At 44.8% G+C, this 19,825-nt stretch overlaps 1 protein-coding gene and 1 long non-coding RNA gene across 7 annotated transcripts in view; one reads left to right on the top strand and one right to left on the bottom strand.

Annotated features, from left to right (window-relative positions):
* Positions 1-19,825, bottom strand: part of ECT2L (epithelial cell transforming 2 like) — an 81,699-nt gene that overhangs the window by 17,154 nt on the left and 44,720 nt on the right. For 4 of the 6 annotated variants that reach the window (XR_015052484.1, XM_085860052.1, XM_085860050.1 and 1 more), the window contains 9 exons: positions 14,804-14,896; positions 14,364-14,549; positions 14,016-14,122; positions 13,495-13,758; positions 13,070-13,299; positions 9,045-9,192; positions 8,613-8,686; positions 7,707-7,863; positions 4,850-4,915 (listed from right to left, as the gene is read on the bottom strand). Coding sequence is in view for 4 of the 6 variants with exons in the window: in XM_085860052.1 (XP_085716178.1) it covers positions 4,850-4,915; positions 7,707-7,863; positions 8,613-8,686; positions 9,045-9,192; positions 13,070-13,299; positions 13,495-13,758; positions 14,016-14,122; positions 14,364-14,549; positions 14,804-14,896 (1,325 nt within the window). In the remaining 2 variants the exon portion in view is untranslated. Of the gene's footprint in view, positions 1-4,849; positions 4,916-7,706; positions 7,864-8,612; positions 8,687-9,044; positions 9,193-13,020; positions 13,300-13,494; positions 13,759-14,015; positions 14,123-14,363; positions 14,550-14,803; positions 14,897-19,825 lie in introns of those variants that run through there. The other 2 variants (XM_085860051.1, XR_015052485.1) reach the window with 2 other exon arrangements.
* LOC147010591 (uncharacterized) lies at positions 10,589-16,721 on the top strand. The gene is made up of 5 exons (XR_015052486.1): positions 10,589-12,882; positions 12,996-13,198; positions 15,124-15,395; positions 15,785-15,893; positions 16,003-16,721. It is a non-coding gene; the product is annotated as an uncharacterized LOC147010591 (long non-coding RNA).

Genomic DNA, 19,825 nt, shown 5'->3' with positions numbered 1-19,825 from the left:
TAAACCGCCTCCATCGTTTCGGCTCATTCTACGTTCGCGGGACTGTTCAAGTCCCGTGAACGTCACATTGGTGTCAGGAGTGGGATGTTCGAACCCCTCTAAATTATATTCGGTATCGGGAGAATATACCAGTACTGAAATCTCGCCACAAATTGGAATATAAAATTACTACAGAAAAGCGCGGGAAAATTTTGGCGGGATTTTTCAAATTAAATTTCATTGGCGGCAAACGGGACTTCTGCACCATGGCGGATGTGCAGATGTTTGAGGAGGAAGGCCACGTGTCTGGCAGCGAGTCGGGGGAAGAAGGGAGAGACGGGGGTAGGGTTGGAACCTCCCCCATTCCGAGCGTGGACCGTGCTTCATCGCCCGTAACGGGACCGGCAGCGCCGGAAACCGGTGCGATGACGATCCAGACAATGTTGGAACGTTTAATAGGGGACATGACGGCACAAATAGCAAATCAATTCGTGACACAGAGGGCAGAAATGACGGCACAGAGGGCAGAAATGACGGCACAAATGGAAAATCAATTCGTGACACAGAGGGCAGACATGACGGCACAGAGGGCAGAAATGACGGCAGAAATGGCAAATCAATTCGTGACACAGAGGGCAGAAATGACAGATCAATTGGGGGTAATGGGGGAACAGTTGGGTGCACGGATTGATTTAATGAGGGATGAATTGGGGGAAACAATGGAGAAAAATGAAAACTGAGATGCAGGAGTGTGTGGATGTTAAATTGGGGGAAATACAAAGTAAATTTGAGGATAGATTGGAGGAAACAAAGGTAGAAATTACATTGGAGAGGGAAAATATACGTAAAAAATTGGTAGATAAAATTGATGCAACGAACATTCGGGTTGATAAAGTGGATGAAAGCCTGGAACGTCATCATGCCTGTGTGGATGCTCGTATGCAGCTGCAAGTTGAAGAGTGGGGAGAGCTGAGGAAGCAAGGGATGAATTTGGCGGAGGAGGTAAAAGGATTGGAGGCTTGTTTGGACGAACAAGATAAAATTATGAGCCAAGATGAAGTCTTGGATAAAGGCCTGGTAGAGCCGTCTTTTGTAAGTAGAGTGTCCGGGTTGGTTGAGGAGCAGCTACAAACTCGCGACGGAGCCTTGGAGGAGGTTGTGCGGGCCCAGAAGATCCTGCGGGAAGAGGTGAATCGGTCCATTCAACGTTTGGAACAGGAGGCAAAATTGACCCATGAGACCCTCACCACAAAACATCTTTGGCCACAGTGGGCTCCGAAATTGGATACGCAGCCACAAGGGTGTTTGATCCCTGGGCTGGATTCGGACAAGGGAGAAACTGAGAAGCGGGCCACCGTAAAAGTGATCCCCCTGGTAAATTTCGATGGGTCAGGGAGCCTTGAAGCTTTTCTGACGCAATTTGAGTGTATTTCCCGACTAAACGGGTGGAATGAGCGGGAACGTACAGGGAATTTGGTGGCAACGTTGCGGGGAACAGCCGCAGATGTGTTAAACGTGATCGCGGAGGGGATGTTGACCAGCTCCCACATTTGCGAGGCGTTGAGCCGTCGGTTTGGGTTTGCAGCGAACTGTGATCTGGTGCGGGCCCAGCTCCAGCACCGCAGATTAAAGCCAGGTGAGAGTGCAGGAGCTGGCACAGGACATTTACCAATCAGTCAGGATCGCGTATCGGGACCTTACAGTGGAGGCGTGGGACAGACTGGCACTAGAGAAATTTTTAGCTGCTCTTCCTGACCCTGAGGTCCGAGCGCTAGTGGAGCTACAGGATCCACCCACCGTGCACCGAGCGGCCGAGTGCGCGGCCAGGCTGGCCTCGTGGAGTCGGCCGGGTCGGGTGCCCGAGAGGCCATCGGTGACGATCCGACAGGCGGAGATTCAGGATCAGGGAGGGGGGCTGGGAGAAATTGGCATTACCCAGATGCTTCAGAGGATGAATCCTCCTGCTGAACCGCCAGGTCTATCCGAGATGACTTTTAATAGGTCGGGTCCGGAAATCACTGTCGGGGGTCGGGGAGACTAGATCGGGCTGAGCATATAGGGCCATGCTCGGCTGGTGAGATTGTGGCGAAGTGCCCTCCTTTGGTGAAAAAAGTGAATTGTGGAAAAATTGGCTTGGGTTTGTCAGTGCTGCTGGGTTTTAGAGTGACAATAGGGACAATGGGTAATTGGTAACAAAGCGGGCACGAGTGGCTGTCTAATGGCTGGTGCGTGGATCGTGTGAGGAGAAGTGCTGTGTGAGTTGCTTCAAGTTAAGAAGTGAAATGTATGGTGCACACATTGATTTTTATTGGACATGGTGTGGTAACAGGGAAGGTCATGGTCGGTGAAGTGTTAGAAATGCAGGTGTCACATGTAAGGCCGATGGGGTGGGGGAGTCATGTGGGTTTTGTGGGTGGGGATGATGTGCTTGTCCACAGGGATTGCTGAAGCTCACGGTGAGCGGGAATTGCGACCCCCTTCAAGGAGATTCACCCCTGGTGGCTAACGGTGACAGTGTCTGGAGGCAACTGGGAGAGGGTCTGGTTGGGCGACCAAGGCGGGTAGGACCTTGGCGACCCAGGAAGGCCAGAGGAGCCAGTGAGACCCCTTCCAGTGTGTTGTACGGGATGAGAGCTGATGGCAACCAGGGGGGTGGGAATCAAAGGGAGCGGGGCGGAGAAACGTCTGGGTTGGACTAAAGCTTACCTGTGGGCACGTTTGCACCTGAGATGCCCCCATTATCTTGTGGTAACCCACCCCACCGCCATGACGGGATTCAGCCTGCATCATTAAAATGGGGACCATGACCTAGAAATGTGATGATGACCATGGTGTGAATGTTGTGAAGATGTGTGAGTCCCACTCGATCCCGCACAACTTGACATGTGCAGCAAGGGCATGTTGTCCGCATAACCAGAGGAGGGGGCAGTGTTACGTTTGAGGGGGGGGGTATGCATTCAAAGGGTAATTAGGATGTTTAATTAGGTATGCCATGCTGTTCGAGTGTACCAGGATCTCGATGTAATAAGTAGCAATTCAGTGGTGATAAGTTGTCTAGTAAATGTCCATTTCTTCAAGGGGCAAATGATAATTGTCACGTAATTAGATAGGGACACGGGATAGGGTAAGTGTGTCTGCGTAAACCCCTTTTAGTATTCTCTGGAGGCTTGCCGTGACGTCACAGGACAGTGCTGCGGATGGCTCCGCCCCGTGATCACGATTGGCGGAAGGCGACGGCGGTGGGCCAATAAAACTGCTCGATTGGAAGTGACGAGGATGGGAGGATAAAAAGGTTCTGTTCGGGGTCGAAAAGGAAGAGGAAGAAGATCGGTACCGAAAAACTGTTCTGGTGGAGGTTGTTGTGCTGGGAGCGTGCTTTTTGTTGCGCTGATTCGACCCTGGTTTGATCGTGTCTTGTAGCCTTGCTGAGCCTCGTGCCTCACCTTGGTTGGCTCTGGGGTTCTGCTGGCTCGGAGTACGGGGTCGAACGGCGGGCGGACCTGCCTCCCTCTCCTGCTCGCAACTTGGCGCCAGAACTGGTTCCCTGGCGGCTGTGAGCGGACTTGGGCTAGGACCAGGAGGTCGACAGCACCACGGTTTCTCCTGCCCCCCTGACGAGAGCAAGGCCAGCTCGTCCGACGCCAAACCAGGGACTGTTGCGTCCACACCACGGTCCAGCCTGACCACCAGGAATAGCTACGGTGTGTGTGTGTGTGTGTGTGTGTGTGTGTGTGTGTGTGTGTGTGTGTGTGTGTGTGTGTGTGTGTGTGTGTGTGTGTGTGTGTGTGTGTGTGTGTGTGTGTGTGTGTGTGTGTGTGTGTGTGTGTGTGTGTGTACCTGGCACCTTAGAGGGTTTGAGATTTGTATATTCATTGGAATTGTCTGTGTTTTCCCCACGCCCGATCCCACACCATCCCGTCGAATCGCCCCGGATCCCTCTTCTTGCCGAGTCTTGTTATTTCTGGTTAGAGGAATAAACGTTATCAACTCAGTGAAAAGCGACTCGTGCCACCTTCCTCGTCCCGTTTGCGGTAGAGCGATTAGAACCGCCATCTTTGGGTTATAAATAAATAAACCGCCTCCATCGTTTCGGCTCATTCTACGTTCGCGGGACTGTTCAAGTCCCGTGAACGTCACAATATACATATATATAAATATATATATATATATATATATGTATATATATATGTATATATATGTATGTATGTATGTATATATATATATATGTATGTATATGTATGTATATGTATGTATGTATGTATGTATGTATGTATGTATATATGTATATATATATATATATGTATGTATATATATGTATGTATATATATATGTATGTATATTTATATGTATGTATATTTATATATGTATGTATGTATATGTATGTATGTATATATATATATATATATGTATGTATATATATATATATATATATATATATATATATATATATATATATATCCAAGTTTGATGGAGCACAAGGCACAGATCGCCTCCCGAAGCTGTGCGAACTTTGAGCAACAATGGCCGTCTGCCACACAAGCACATTGTCTCTGCCTTGCGGCACATCAGTCAGATTGGGGGGGGGGGTTGCAGTCCGACGTAATAATAAAACCTAAACGAGTCCTTCCGACCCGATAAAGCCAATGTTAAATTAAATGTCATGTGCACCACTTCACCTCCAATTCCAGATGGCTTTCACAGGCCACACACTCGTGAACTGTTGGAGCTCCACCACCAAAGCTATCACCAGGGCCGTGCCAATACTTGAAGTAAAATGTGACACGGATGTATTCGTGTACCGTTTACGTTGTCGGTAATGTTTGTGAAACTTCCAGGTGTATTCACGCAGAGTGTGTGAAGGTTGACTTACCGGACAGGCCACGATGGTCTGTTGGACTTCACACAGGAGAGCTTCTCTCTGGATTCTCCCCTTCACCTGGGAAAGTATAAATAAAAAATGGTACTTGATTTATTGTCTTGAATGATACAAATATACAGTATTTACTTTACTTCAAAGGAAGGTCATTTTCACAAAAGTGTCTGACCTTCAATATTTTACATCAGTCATGGTGATCGAAACGCATGTTCTGACTTTGACATGAACTTCACTCGAACAAGAGAGGTGTAACCAGAATAGTCAATTTTTGAGGATTTGGCCACATGGTCATCCCAAATTATTTTTCTCATGTCATATTTTAAGCAATGGTGATACTTCGGAAAGAAAACTGTATTCAATGAGATGTCGTTTATTCGTTACTTGCAAATACCACCTGTCACTTCACTGATGGGAATACCAGGAGGGGGTGGGGGTGGGGGAGAGAAAGAGAGTTGGGGGGGGTGCGAGGATGGTAAGGAACGAAGAAAGGAGGGGGAAGCGAGGGAAGAGGGTAGAGAGAGGAGGGAGGAGGGGGGAGAGAGGATGTGGAGGGGAAGAAAGAGGAGGTGGAGGGGGAGCGAGGGGAGGTGGAGGGGGGAGAGATAGAGGAGAGGGTGGGGGGAGAGGGAGGAGGGGTGGGTAGAGAGGATGGAGGACAAAAAAAAGACAAAAAAAATCGAAATAATGGAAATTGAACTTCAAAATCTTATTGACTTTTAAATGTAATGGGAAATGCATTCCTAAATTGTTCCCGACATAGAATGCATTCATGACAGAAAAAAATTGAGTGCAAATTCTTCAAAGAGTACATTAATTAAATATTCGGGATTTGGGGTTATTACGAGGGAGCTCCTTGGACCTCTACCCGACTTGCGGTCCTGAGACCGCTGGCTACAGATAACTCTGCAATCTGATGGGTTGCTAAGCAACTGTGGCTGCCGATTAGAACCGCCTCGCCTCGCAGGGTTTTCGCTCCTTGGTTACGCGTTACCTTACCGTTGGCACGGAAACCCTAATTGGGGTCACGCCCTTGACAGCCACCAGTCTATTCAATATGTCAAGCCGAGTGAACCACGGATGGCCGTTGGCTAATCCCGGAACCAATAAGTGGGGCAAAACTTTCTGGACATAAACACTGCCTGGACACGTCCAGAGACAAACACCACCCAGAGATGAACACCATCCGGATGTAATCACCACCCGCAGACCGAGAGAGAAAGGTGGAGAGAGGGGTGTTCGCAGAGAGAAAATGGTATGCTTTCTGAAAAAAACACACATTAGTGTGCTATTGTGTTACACACACAGTGCTAGTGTGCTACACACGCACACACACACTATTAGTGCTTGGCCGATATCGGCAATTCTTCAGGAATCGGCAGATTGGAGTCAGTGTGATTCCCGACTACAGTATGTACTGTATACAACCCAAAATTCCTGAGTAGGTTTCACCCTCATTTGAGGAATTTCAATAAACAAATTAAAAAAAAACAATGTTGCATAATACACATTTCAGGGAGATGTGCATAAACATCAATCTATTAACCACTTATAGTCATGTGATGGGTGGAAAAAAAAAATTGGCTTTGTAATTTCGAAAGCACATTAATACAGCAAATGGCTCAGAAATCAGGTGTTATCAAATATATTTTGTTTTGAAACTCACAAAGAGAAACCATTTAACCTTTGTTAAGCACACCTGCTTCAGAGAAAATAATAATCAATTGCTTTCAAAATGGTCACGAGAACAAAGGAAAACGTGATTGCTCGAATACTGCTGAGGTTCAAATTTAAAACCTCCACCACCTATCATCATCCCCATAACATACGGGATGAAACTTTGCCACCACGGCACCCGTAACCAGGCACGCAGGCATGCACACACATTCACGGAGAGTCCCTTTACAGATCCAAATCTACCCATATGTTCCTCTACTACGTAGCAACTGCCAACTGTACCTTCCGATTGGGACATGAACTGTACTGCTATCGACTGAAGGGTGCTCGGCAGGCGGCTTAAGCACTCAAGCAAGCACTCCAATTAAATGGTTGATAAGGAACGGCTGGTTTGGCAAGTGATAGCCAGCTGATTGGTAATGGCACGTACCCACAGAAAAAGTACACATCGCCGATTTTTTAACATTTCCAGATTTCACTCCAGATTTCGAGTTTAGTCCGTATGATCCGATCCTCCAAACTCGAACTACATTTCGATGATATATTTTAGGCCGTGAGAGTGGATCGTGGAAAATTGCATCATATAATGCATGAAGTTGCTCCAAGCTCCTAATTTGAAAACTATAGTGCTTACAAAAGCGATGTACACAGTGATTCATAGGTATGTAGATCAGGCATTCGATGTTATGAGTGAGCAAAGTGAAAAGAAAACATTTTGAGCACTTTATCATGAAGAAATAGTTGCAGCCTGTTCCAACTCGAGGCATTGTTGGGCAGGCTGAACAAAATGGCTAATTAAGACCCCAGCGAGGTCACCGAGGATGTGCCTTAAGAGCCCATCGAGAGCGAGGTGTCTGGGGATGCGCCTGATAAAGGATATAATTAAATAAGGCTGTTCATTATCTTCAAAAGGGGTGTTTTAATTAACCCAGAAAACCAATTTTCACTCTTGCACTTCCTTGGAGTTCCCTCCATATGCATGCAAAGTTTCAGGCAGTTAGGTTTCATGGTTTTGGAGCTATGGAGTAGACACATTGACGGATACGCTGACACACTCTGACATTTCTTGGTATAGAATAAGATGTATGGACTTGAATAAACATTTAAATGATATGTTTATGCTTTTGTGTAATTTGGGGGTGAAGAGGGTGATATAATGATGTTAAATCTCCTTTACCGTCTTGATAAAGTTGCAATAATTCTGCAAGGAGTCGGCAGCAGCAGCAATCTGGACTCTGTCTGAGTTGTCGAACGACGTCGAAAGGTGCAGAGATCTCAGCTCGTACAGCAGGCACGGCAATCGCCTGGCCACTTCAAGTAAGAGCTCCGGCAAGCTGAATGAGTACATTCACCCAAACAGTGAAATCTCAGGCTCTGTGTACGGCCAAGTACATAAAGCACCTGTGCAGGTGTTTTTCTTGATCTGGGGCAGTGATTAAACTGAGCAGGCTAGAGTTGTGCAATCATGTGACAAGCAGAACAGCAGTTATACTGTACTGTTAGCTTCTAGTAATACTAACCCTGTACTCATATCTTGGTCCTTACTGTCTTGTGTTTGAATTTGCTGCATCTCTTGCTATGTTGTATCTCGATTTTAGCTGTAATGTATCTCTAGCTGAACTGGAATACTGACATCACTGTGAAGTGCTAGCTACCTGTTGTCTGAGCAAAAATGGTTGGCTTTTTGATACCTATCCCCTTCCCCCCTGTTCCATATGCCTCTGGTATACTGTATACTTTATTCCCCCTTTCTACTCTCCTTTCCTGCATGACTCCACATTTCCCTACCCCACCCTCTCATGTTCTCCATTTTAATCCCAATCTTCCCATTTACATTCCTTGTTCCTCAAACATTTTTCTTCACTTTACTGCCCTTCCCATCCCTTTGTGCATTTAAGCTGTAGATGGCCACGAATGGCAGTTGGACTTTCATATGGAGCATCCTCATTAGTTGTGCAAAAATGAAATTGTTGCAATTTCTTTTTATTGCATCGCACTTTTGTCCTTCAGTCATTGTCATTCTCCTGTACCATCATTTGTATCTATATGCTGTTGTGAGATAATCTGGGAAGATTGTTCTTACCTCAACATTCTGGTGGACGGACTGTAATCACGGCTCTTCAGAAAGGCTCGAAATGCTGGGCTGTCATCTCTGCACTGCAGGGATTGTATTTAGATTGAGTACACGGTAGGGACCACAGGCACAACACAAACACGTACAAGGAAACATTTGATTAAATTCCCCTTATAAGGATGGCATTCTCACCAATGCAACTTCACCTGCTGGAACTGTGGCTCGAAGGTGAATTTTAGGTGTGTTTGACTCTACCTATTTTCCCTGACTGTATAAAGTCACCCACCACATTTACATATCCGGAATTATTCCTTGATTTGAGAATATTACAAATGGTCAGACAAAGATCGGAGCAATTTACAATTGCATGAGTTGTCCCGCATCCAAAAGCTTCCGAGCCCATTTATGCATGATGTGCAGACAAACAGATATGAACTGCACCTCCTCGATGGTCTGCAGGACGTGAGAGTAGTTGTTGAAGAAACTTGTATACACACTGAGCTTTTTCATGAACCTTGAGAAGACTTCTCCCAAAGAGTGCTCCGGTCCACCCTCCACCATCTTCATCTGAAGGCCTCGACAGAGGTCCCTGTGTGTGTGGAAATATTTGTAAGAGTGTCCACACTGACAAAGAACAGCGATTTTTGAAGGTAGACAGTTATTCTTTCATACTTTACATACTTTCATTGCTCTCAACGAAAGTGAGTTGATGGAAACAGAAAATGCAAAGGAAGAGTGCATGGGAATTGTCGAGGAAGAGAGTTTGGAAGGCATTGACATGTTTGTGATCCGTGCTCCTCTGAGTTGCATTTGACTTGTATGGGAATGGAACTCTGGAGACTATTTTCGCAGGAAGATTGGTGAGTGGAAAGAAGGACAGATATAGAAATGGGTAAAAATGAGGAAGGGATTGAGCATTCCTTAAAAAAAAATCTGGACGAGTTCTTGAGAAGCGTCTGTGTTAGGAAGTGGGAGAACTCGGTTTTGCTATAAGGACCAGTGGCTACACAGTTGGACGAAATGTCGGTGCAGATGGAGAGAAATTATTTCAGTGACTCCAGTGCAGAGCAAGCGTAAATCACCTGGTATATTAATTGTTCTTTTCCTGATGATTTAGAGTTGAAGACGAATTAGGTGTGCCTACTTCGCTGACAGGTTTAACCAAAAGACAGCTGCATGTTGTACTTCACAAACATATTGCATGTCTATCTGCGAGTGTCAATGAGGATGCAGGGCGGACAGGATTGCTTAGAGGTACTCGCACTCGCTTCTAAGCTGTCTCGCCTGGGTCCAAATCCCGACCCAGCTATAAACTGTCATCCCGTTGTTTCAGAGGCAGGGTGATTCATCAATATGTGTGTTGTCCTTCGGATGGACATTAAACCAGTATTCTGTCTGCCGGAATTCGTTGGTGGACGTTAAAGATCCCACGGTGCCCTTCATGAAGAGTGGGTGAGTTATCGCTCGCACCATGAAAAAACAAATTACAAACTCCTGCCCTAACCAGCAGAGGGCATTGCATCAGCGGCACAGCCGCACACCACAGTCAATGGTACTACCCCGCAGCATTGTGCTGCATATGAACAAATGAGTGAGGATGTAAAATTATGTGAAACACATGTAAAAAAAATTTACAATGCATAGTTGTTGGCATGGCTGTGGTTGTTTGTTGTGTGCTCCTTCCATGTACTCCCGTGTCTTCCTAAAGGGTTGCTGCTGTCGTAGAATAATAAATGTTACCCTTGGAACCGCTACATTGAGCTCCCATCCCCACGTTTTCTTCCTCAATCACAGAAAGAGGGGCCTTTAAAATGGGCATCCTTGTGATTAAACACAAATTTTTGTTCCAAGTAAACCGATTGTTTCAGGTTTACAGGAACCCTTTGGAATGAAGACACGCACACACATTTGTCTCCTTTTAGTAATAGATTGTACACGGTTACAAGATTCATTGTGGTTTTTTTTCCTGTTAAAAAATATGTCGAAAGATTGCATTTTGATGTCAAAAGTTCAATTCCGACATGTTTCTCGAATATTTTTAAGAACAGCAAAATATCCTTTTGCTGCAAAGCAAAACCTCGTTATTAAAGAACAGTGCTGTTTCAGGAATGGTGATGGGGCGTAAAGTAGGCTAGTTATGCCATTAATATAGGTTCAGCATAAGTGCGTGGTTTCTGCGTAAAAATTATTGGGCACGTGTGGAGGTTTGTTCAGGAGCTGATAAATGACCTAGCAGCATAACCCCTCTCCACCATAATGTATCTAAAAAGCTTCCCACCGTTCATTAATCCTCTAAGTCTAAATCATTCCGTTTGTAGTCCGCAAACCGCAGCAACCCCCCCCCGCCCACCCCTATGAAGGTGAAAGTCAGGCCTTACGACCATGTGCCAAGCTAGGAGCTGCATCCGTGTTGGCAACCACCCGGACCCATTTGAAACCTCTAAGAACCGCGGATGTGGAAAGAAGTTGAACAGGAGCCAATGAGCGCAGGATCGCAAGGTCATAAAAGCTGAGGGGTCAGGATCGAATGGGCAGTTCAGTTGGGATAGGACAGATGAGTTCAGTGGAGCAGTTGAGAGCAGACTGTTCGAGTCGAGAGGTGAGTTTAGTCCCTCAGTGAGTTGGACACAGCAGTACCCCTATTGAGAGGACTGATAATGCCATACAATCACATGTGTGCTTTAGAGAAGTTCGGAAGCCCGGACACAGCACAGCTTATCACATCTATCTCTCCCGCAAGACCTCCCTCTCACCCCCTCTCCTCTCTCTCTATCTCTCTATCTCTCTCTCTCCCTCTATCTCTCTCTCTCTCTCTCTCTCTCTCTCTCTCTCTCTCTCTCTCTCTCTCTCTCTCTCTCTCTCTCTCTCTCTCTCTCCCTCTCTCTCTCTCTCTCTCTCTCTCTCTCTCTCTCTCTCTCTCTCTCTCTCTCTCTCTCTCTCTCTCTCTCTCTCTCTCTCTCTCTCTCTCTCTCTCTCTCTCTCTCTCTCTCCCCTCTATTTCTCTCTCTCCCCCTCTCTCAACACCAGCCCACAACAACCTCATGCAGGAACTAGGTTTTTCTGTCTTGTGACCTATCTCTGTCTAACTCTTCGTGGTGTGACTGAATAAGTTATTGCGTAAGCCATCGCAGTTCGTGGGCACGAGGGGACTTATTGTGCAGAAAACCACATGTGTGTGCCTTCCTTGTTCTCACCATCCCTCTTTGCTTCCTAAAAACCTGTTTCTCACCACTGGTGTGTCGACCTGGTGCACGGTTTGGAATTAGAAATTGTACTGTGGTGTGCATCAAACTCATGGCCGTTGGGAATTGGTGCGAAAAGCCCTCTTTACGGGGTTTTCAAACCGCTGTGCTTTGTCCTGGGTACATTGCTCGGCCCCCATCCTTTCAGATGGACAAACCAGCTGAAAGCAACATATCTTGCTTGAGTTTCTGTACATCGGAAATCGAAGAAAATATCTGTTTGGTCTTCCCAGTGGACATATGGTCTCATCGAAGCATATTGTCTCTTAAGACCATCCATCACGAAATTGGTGATCGTCCTGGTGGAATATTTGACCTCGTGCCCACCCTAACAGCATCATACAAAGATATACAATGCGCTTCGATGCAGGAGGAGGCCATCCAGGCACATAATTCCCTTGCATTTCTGCCAACATCCCTGTACCCCTCTATCTCCATTGCTTCTAGGCACCTATCTAATTTCAGTTTAAACCCATCTACTGCTTATGCTGTCACCACCTTCCCAAGGGCCGACTCAGTGAATTTGCCACTGTCTGAGTGAAAGATCCCTGCCCCAAAGACATCTCGACTCTCCTCCCATTCACTCTTAAAAAATGTCGCCCGGTCCTGTCCATTGTCCATTTTGCTGAGAAAATTATCCTGCACTTATTTTGTCTCCATCCTTTATTATCATAAACATATATCGGATACCCTCATACTCCTCCTTTCTAATGTATAAAGTCTTACACCTTGCTATGTCTAATCAACGGTCAGTATCTGTTCTGGTTTTTGGACCTGTGTCTTTTTTTGTTTTTTTGTGGGTTATCTGAGACTCATGGGATTGTGGCCTTTTGTGTTCAAAGGTCTTTAAAGTTTTAGCTTTGCATGTTGATATACACGATGAAGATATGTGAAGTACATGATGAACAAGGACGCGAGGAGACGACAATGTACCGTCACATGAATGTACACAGAACATGAGTAGGCAATGGACAACGTAACATCGGATGTGTCATTCGAAACTGGGATCCCTGCATCATGAGCTCGGTCCTCAGACGGTAATAGCATCTCGGTCAACCCCAATTTAGTCCTGTCTTTAAAAAAAAGAAGTTTTTAATTACATTACTAGTGACTTATAATTCGCAATTATTGCAATTTATTATATTTTCAGCATAAAAAGACTTTTCCAAACCAACATTTTGCATTCGGCAAGGTGCTTTATCATGGCAACACAGAACCACCAACCGATGGAGATCTAGGATGTGCAGTGGGTCAGAAACGATGACCTGAACATTGGTGGCACTGATTATTGGTCGACCTGAGGCGAGTGCTGCCTTTAGAGGAGACGCATACACCTCCTTCAGAGATTCCAAGGTACGCATATAGACGGTCTCGCGTCTCATGATCTCTGCAGCCATCACTTCATGCCCAACAGCATGTTGCTGTGGACCTGCTTGCGAGGTCGTTGCCGAATTCTGTGACAAAAACAATGTGTTGATGAGAATTTTCAATGAAATACGGACATGGATTCAACAGTAAAAGAGCAATTTTTGAATAAAAGATGTTTTGCTTATTTATTTTGATTTGTTGCCACGGGAAAGTTTTTCCTATTTGGTTTTCAATTCTCCAAACAAAAGAAGTTTACCAAAGGAAGTAAATCAATTTCCGACCTGCGGTTGCGAGTTGGCCGATCTCTTGGTCTCTCTTTCCGGAAGGTCTTTCCTTTCACCGACGTGCTGGCATCCCTTCCACTCGCACCTCCTGTGCAGGAAACGAGTCAAGAATTCCACCGGGCAGGCCTGGACGGAAAGGCAATGACACGTTTGGTTTGAAATGTCATTTATCCCACCGAGCACCCAACTCCATGACAGTGTGCCTGTGGCCTGTAAATATTGCTTTCCTTGGGTTCGACTCAAATCCGGAACATTTTCAACCTGTTCAAGTGCATAAAGGGTGCCATAGTTAGTGTCAGCCATGGATAAAACTTCCTTTATTTACACTGAGTTTTGCTTTCCCCGACTCCACCATCCTGATGGAGCCGGGGTTCAAATACGTAGAACTGCCCTTCCAGCTCAGATTCAGAAATGCAACTATTGTGATATATTTTGACTTGCTATTTGATGAGAAATGTGAAACCTATTTTTATTTATTGCGGCCGCCTTGCTGTTTGCGATCTGCTTTCGTCACATACCATAGATTTTTTCTGAGCCAGAGCAAAGAAAGCTTCTGCCACGGCAAGCCCTGCTTCTTGGTATGTCATCACTTGGACGACACTCAAATTCTCAAACAGTAGTTGCCCTGTGCAGATATGACAAAGAACCAGTTCTGATGCTGCTTTTGAAAAAAACAAAGCCAGTGTTGCTAGATTCCCAAGAGATACGTTGTTGAGGAAGTGTTGCGTTGACTACTCGGTTTCATATGTAGTGAAATTGTAGGACAATTTTAATATGGTACAGAGCTTTGGACTGTTTGCTGTTTTTACGTGTGTGTGTGTGTGTGTGTGTGTGTGTATTATATATAATGTGTAGATCCATTGTACCAACTGCACGATCCAGCACCTCCCTGCCAAGTTGTGCAAGGAATGGTTGAAGATGTTGCCGTGAGGCCTTTGTTGCCTCAGCCATAGAATCAGAAACCCGGCCCCATGTGATAAGATGATCCCTTGAGAAGTAGAGCGAAGGGACGTCTGATCCATCTGGTGGTGTCCAGCTCCATTCGCAGTCATCTGGCGGTATAAATAAGGTGTTAACACTCACCAGTTTGATTTTAATATTTCCCCCTCAAGACCTGACTGCCCGACGCACTGCCAAGACATTTAAAGCACCCACCAATGGGATGGGCCTATGTGCTTCAGGATCTCGACGAGACGAAGAGGTCCGAATACTTTGTGTGGAGTTTCCTTGGGTAGGATTTGTATTTGGCATTTAGAGGCCACACTTTCTCAGGATGGATTTTATGATTAAACCTTATGGGATTCACCTTGCCAGAAGGTGAATGGCAGAGCAGATGCTGGGGATGTAACTCTGCTTTCAAACACCTCCTCCAGCTGCCCCATGAGTTGGACTCCGCCTTCTGCACAGTACAAGGAGGAAGGAGGAAATATGAGCACAGGATATTTCTGATTTATTATTTTGCATTCCGCTCATTCAACATTCACCTTTATCAAAAGGAACAAGCCGGACATTCTCCGATTCATTCTCACCCCTTTATTTTTCTCATCCCGCTATTTTGTTTGACAGCCATAACGTTGTCTTGGGACCGTGAGGTATGTGCACTAATTTCTGAGCTGTCTCGCCCAGGTTCGAATCTCAACACTGCTTTCAACTGCAGTCATCCTGGTGTTTCACAAGCAGAGTGAGGCATCATTTTTTTGTGGTGCGCCAAATCTGATTTGGTGCGCCAGCCGTCCATCGGATGGACATCAAGTCGGAGGACCCGTCTGCTACCACTGGCCGTTGGTGGAGGTTAAAGATCCAATGGTGACTTTCACGAAGAATGGGCGAGTTATCATCGGCATGATGAACAAATTACAAATTCCTGCTCTTTCAGCCAACTATCCCGCAACGCAATGGTAAACTGTTCGGGATTGGTTCCTGCCTAGAAACGTTTGTCTACGAAGAGATGGTCATCAAATTAATTTTTTATGTTGCCTTGTTCTCTCAACAAAAAGTAAAACTTTTGGATCATTTTGTCGGAGAAGGGGACATTAAAATGAGCTCCGTCCGACTGACCGATCATCCGTCCACGTACTTTTGTGTATGCGATAGTTCAAAAACCGTTGAACATTTTGCTTTCATTTTGCAGATATCCGTTCCTCATGACATTGTCTCAACCTCTTTAGATCACGGTGATGATTGGCTGAATTCTGTTGTCATGGCAACCGTCTCAGTAACTTGGCTTGTGTATGTGCCCTTCACGTATTTCTAAAACCCTTCAACATTTACCTTTCATCTTGCACAGATCTGTTCTTCATAACCACCCAAAAGGTGGGGGACCGAGAGTATCAGCTTCTTGTTCTGCTGACAAAGCGGTTCGTTTACAGATTCACTCAAGAAGAGGGACCGATAACGTAAGTACATCAACCACCTGAGGTTAATGTCACGTCTATCCGAGAGCAAACCACTCGATTACAAACCATGTCACACACCCTCGTTATCTGTTACCTCTTCTGTTTGCAGGTAATGGGGACTTGTTTTGAATGAGATTTTCTCCATCATGAGGATTTCCTTTCATTTTTTAGCAGCGTCTCACGTTGCGAACGCTGCTCATCAAGAGCTCGGCATTGTTCTTCTTCTTCTTGTGAAGACAAAACCTTAACCTCTAGGACTCAGCTCTCGTATATACAAGATCCGGATATCCTTAAATACTGAGCACATGTACACATCCTCACATAGACGGTGCCTTTTGAGAGCGTCTATCATGAACTTTTAAATATATTTGGACATTTACTTTAAAGTTTCGAAAAGTTCACGTTACTATTTAAAGATTATTCCATTTATCGTATTGTAATTTCGTAAATACACTATTTATTTTGTAAATACACTATTTATTTTGTAAATACACTATATTTCGTAAATACTTAAATACATTATGACGGGTCTCGCTATTGGCTTAATCAAGGCACGTGAGGAAATATCGGAAGTTGTTGTTGTTGTTGTTTTTGTTTTTGTTTTTTTTTAGCCGACAAAACCTTTAGGCCGCTGCTCTTGGACACATTTGTCCTTGTTTATTTTAGTTTTTATGTTATTGTATTTCCAGACATTTCAGTTTCCCTCATCCCATTCACCGAAGATGTAATCACATTTGTTTAAAGAAGGTTGAAAGTTTAGCCTTTCATGTTAGAGGCCTCTAGGTATCACTATTGTGCACCTGCGACATTAAAACACTTTTCAACCTCTCTTGCTGTCTTGTCTCGTTTTTTTTACCCCCCACATTTTGTCACAATGATGGCTTTGGCAATTCATGTTTTATCAATGCTGAAACAGCCCATCATATTTGGCTTTGTCTTCAGGTCATTGTTCTAGTTTATTCTATGTAAGACCAACAGATAATGACTCGTTAATCATTATTACCTCCGACACTGAAGGTGGAAGCAGATTATGTTTTCTCTCCTGTTTGTTTGTTTGTTTGTTTGTGATCAGGATATCTCAAAAGGTTGTGTACGGATTCGGACAAAACTTGGTGGACGAGTTGGGTAGTTGACAAGAACAAGCTGATTGATTTGATTTCAGTTCAGGTCCTGATGCAGATCTGCCCTATCACTGGGATACAAAACGTAAACTGTTCAGCCTGGTGGAGGTATGCGCTCTACCGAGTGCCGTTCTCGTTTCACTAATTTTGTTCAAACCAACCGGTTATTAATACAAGCTTCGATGCAATCTCGTGATTTTTTTTCGAAACCATCTTTTGTTTTTTTACTCGCTTCTCGTGAACTGCAATGACCTTGGTCTTTCTCACGGTGGCCTGCGATTTTTTGGCTTTTTTTTTGGTAAATTGGAATTCTTTTCACTTGAGAGTAAATTCACCTTGACATGTTGAATGGGTTCATATTGGCTCATCTCAGCAGCAATGTGTCAAGTCTTCCTTTTTCTTTTTGGCTGGAAATCTATATCCCTCATATCATATTTCGGTTCAATGCCAAAGATTGACTGATTTGAAACTGCCACTGCGACGTCAGCACATTTTTGGATCAGGTCAACCGAAAGACCTCTCAACACCAAACCAGGTCTTTATCAATATCACTGTGGTTAATTTCATCCCAAAGCAAGAGTTGGGAAATAGGATTCACAATTGTTCATCATTTCATTTCCTGGTTTTAAAACTCTACTTTTCATACTGCTCCGGATTTGCACCATTTACTTTGATGGTGCCGCCACATCTGGTCCACAATTGGTTCTGCGACCCCTCACAATCAGCGGTATTCCTTAACATTGAATCAGTCATTCTGATTCGTTAATTCATCATTCGAGTACTACTTTTGCTCAAAGATTTTTTTAAATTTTTTAATTATAAAGTTGTGAATTGCTGATAATTAGACCATTGTGTACAGACGTACCATTGTGTACGGACGTATTAGACTCGAACATTGCGGTTCGAGTACCAGGTTCAAGTCGTGAACCTTCTGGGAAAGCCCCTCGGGCTTATTCATCAAGTCTGGGACGAGACAGTCATTTGAGATTTGTGCGTGCTTTCCGAGTCGTGCGAACACTCGGGTTTCTGGTGGGATGTATCTGAGTGTGGCGGGATACCGGGGGATCGGGGCAGGAGCTCATTGCGCTATTTTGATGAGTCTGCAACCAGATCCCGTGTGGCGAACGATCCTGGCAGTATTTAGATGATTTAGACCAGGGTAGCTGCAATGGAGAAGAACAAAATGAAGCAGACGTGTTTGAAACTGTCTGTTTCAAGGTGAAAGTGAGACGCTGATGAGTATGTGGTTCGGGATGATAGTCAGTCGTGCTTTTCTGAGGGTGATGTTGGTTCAAGTACCAGCGCAATTAAGACACATCCTTGAGTTGTGTTAACCATATCAAGCTCACCTAGTTTGTTAATTAAATGGTGTGCGAAGTGTTTGTATTTTAAAGTTGCGAACAGACAGATGTTGTTGTTTTTAAGGCCCTTTCATTCACAAGCTGTTATAAAACATACGGCTGATTCATGTGCGAGAGCAAAAGGAGGAAAAATACAAATGACTTCTAAAAGTATTTGAAGAGTTTGAGAAAAGGAAAATCTCCAACCTGCCAGGTATCTGTCACCTATAGCAGCACAGAAAACATCGAAACCTGACCTCCATTCCTTCAAGCCATTATTTTCACCGGTGGAACTGTCTTCTCAAGTATTCTGTTTCGATCGCTTCCCTGCAGGATGTTGAGTCCTGATACCCAATGCCGTCTCATTCTTTCTTCCATTTCCACGACAGATCTTTACTCCACCCACTGAGTACCTGTTCTCACCTCATCAATGGATATTCCGCTCTTCGTACTATGGTGCATCCGCTTGTTTTCTGCCCACTGTTTCCCTTCGCTCCATTTTGTCATCGATTCATTGCCTCCTGTAGCCTCGATACCTGTATTTTATATGATTAAATAAAAGAAACAACCGGAAACGATACACAACTGAGCTGGACCCAACTCTGCAAAAGATTAAACCTCATCGGAAATATTCTTCTTTGCAAAGGCCTTGCCAAATGATAGTCATGCACACGTATATCCCTCCAACTCAACAGTCTTCTCTGCCTATAACCTCCTCCATTGTGAAACCATGCAGAGCAACCTGTTACAGGACGGTGGACCAGTGCATGGAGAACATGGAAGGCCCTTACGGCCACCAGAAAACCACATTTGCATGATTACCTCCACCACCGAAGGGGAAGGAGGTTGTTTTCACCCCTTTTTTTGTCTGTTTGTTTGTTTGTGTGCAAGATATCTCAAAAACTTGTGGACAGGTTCGGTGTATGACAAGGACGAACTGATTAGATTCTGGTGAAGATCTGAATCCGAGTCTGGATACGAGAATTATTTGATTTTTAGTGATTCTTCACCATTGAGAGAAAGGGCCAAAAACGATATAGTACTGTATAGCACGATATTTCAAAAATGTAATGGGCCCGATGTGTTCTCGTGGATCAGGCATGACGCGGCGAAGGAATGCGCTCTTCCGAGTGCCCTTCTAGTTTCATGCTGTAATGATCACCGACATCTATCAAAGTTGTCGTTCGTAATGGGTGGGTGGATGTTTGGAAAGCATTTTACTGCTGTGTTGACATCCACACCGCTAACCCTATGGATGTGAGGTTATTTTGGTGTTTGGGAATAGTCGTCTCAATGCTCTTTAACAGTCTGATTATAAAATCTTTGTGCAAATAAAAAACGTGGTCGATGAATAAACATTCAGTCGTGTTGAGAATGTGGAGAAACGCCATGGCAAGCCAATTACGGACCAGAAATGGTGGAACACCTGCACAGACGCCCACTGATTATGTGTTTTGCATATTCAGTCCGA

Source organism: Eptatretus burgeri, chromosome 16 (genome assembly GCF_056783735.1).
Source record: "Eptatretus burgeri isolate ZD-2024b chromosome 16, Ebu_testis_v1, whole genome shotgun sequence".
In the NCBI taxonomy this organism is placed as follows: domain Eukaryota; kingdom Metazoa; phylum Chordata; class Myxini; order Myxiniformes; family Myxinidae; genus Eptatretus; species Eptatretus burgeri.
Note: the sequence above shows the minus strand (reverse complement) of the source record. Positions and strands in the feature narration are given on the sequence as shown.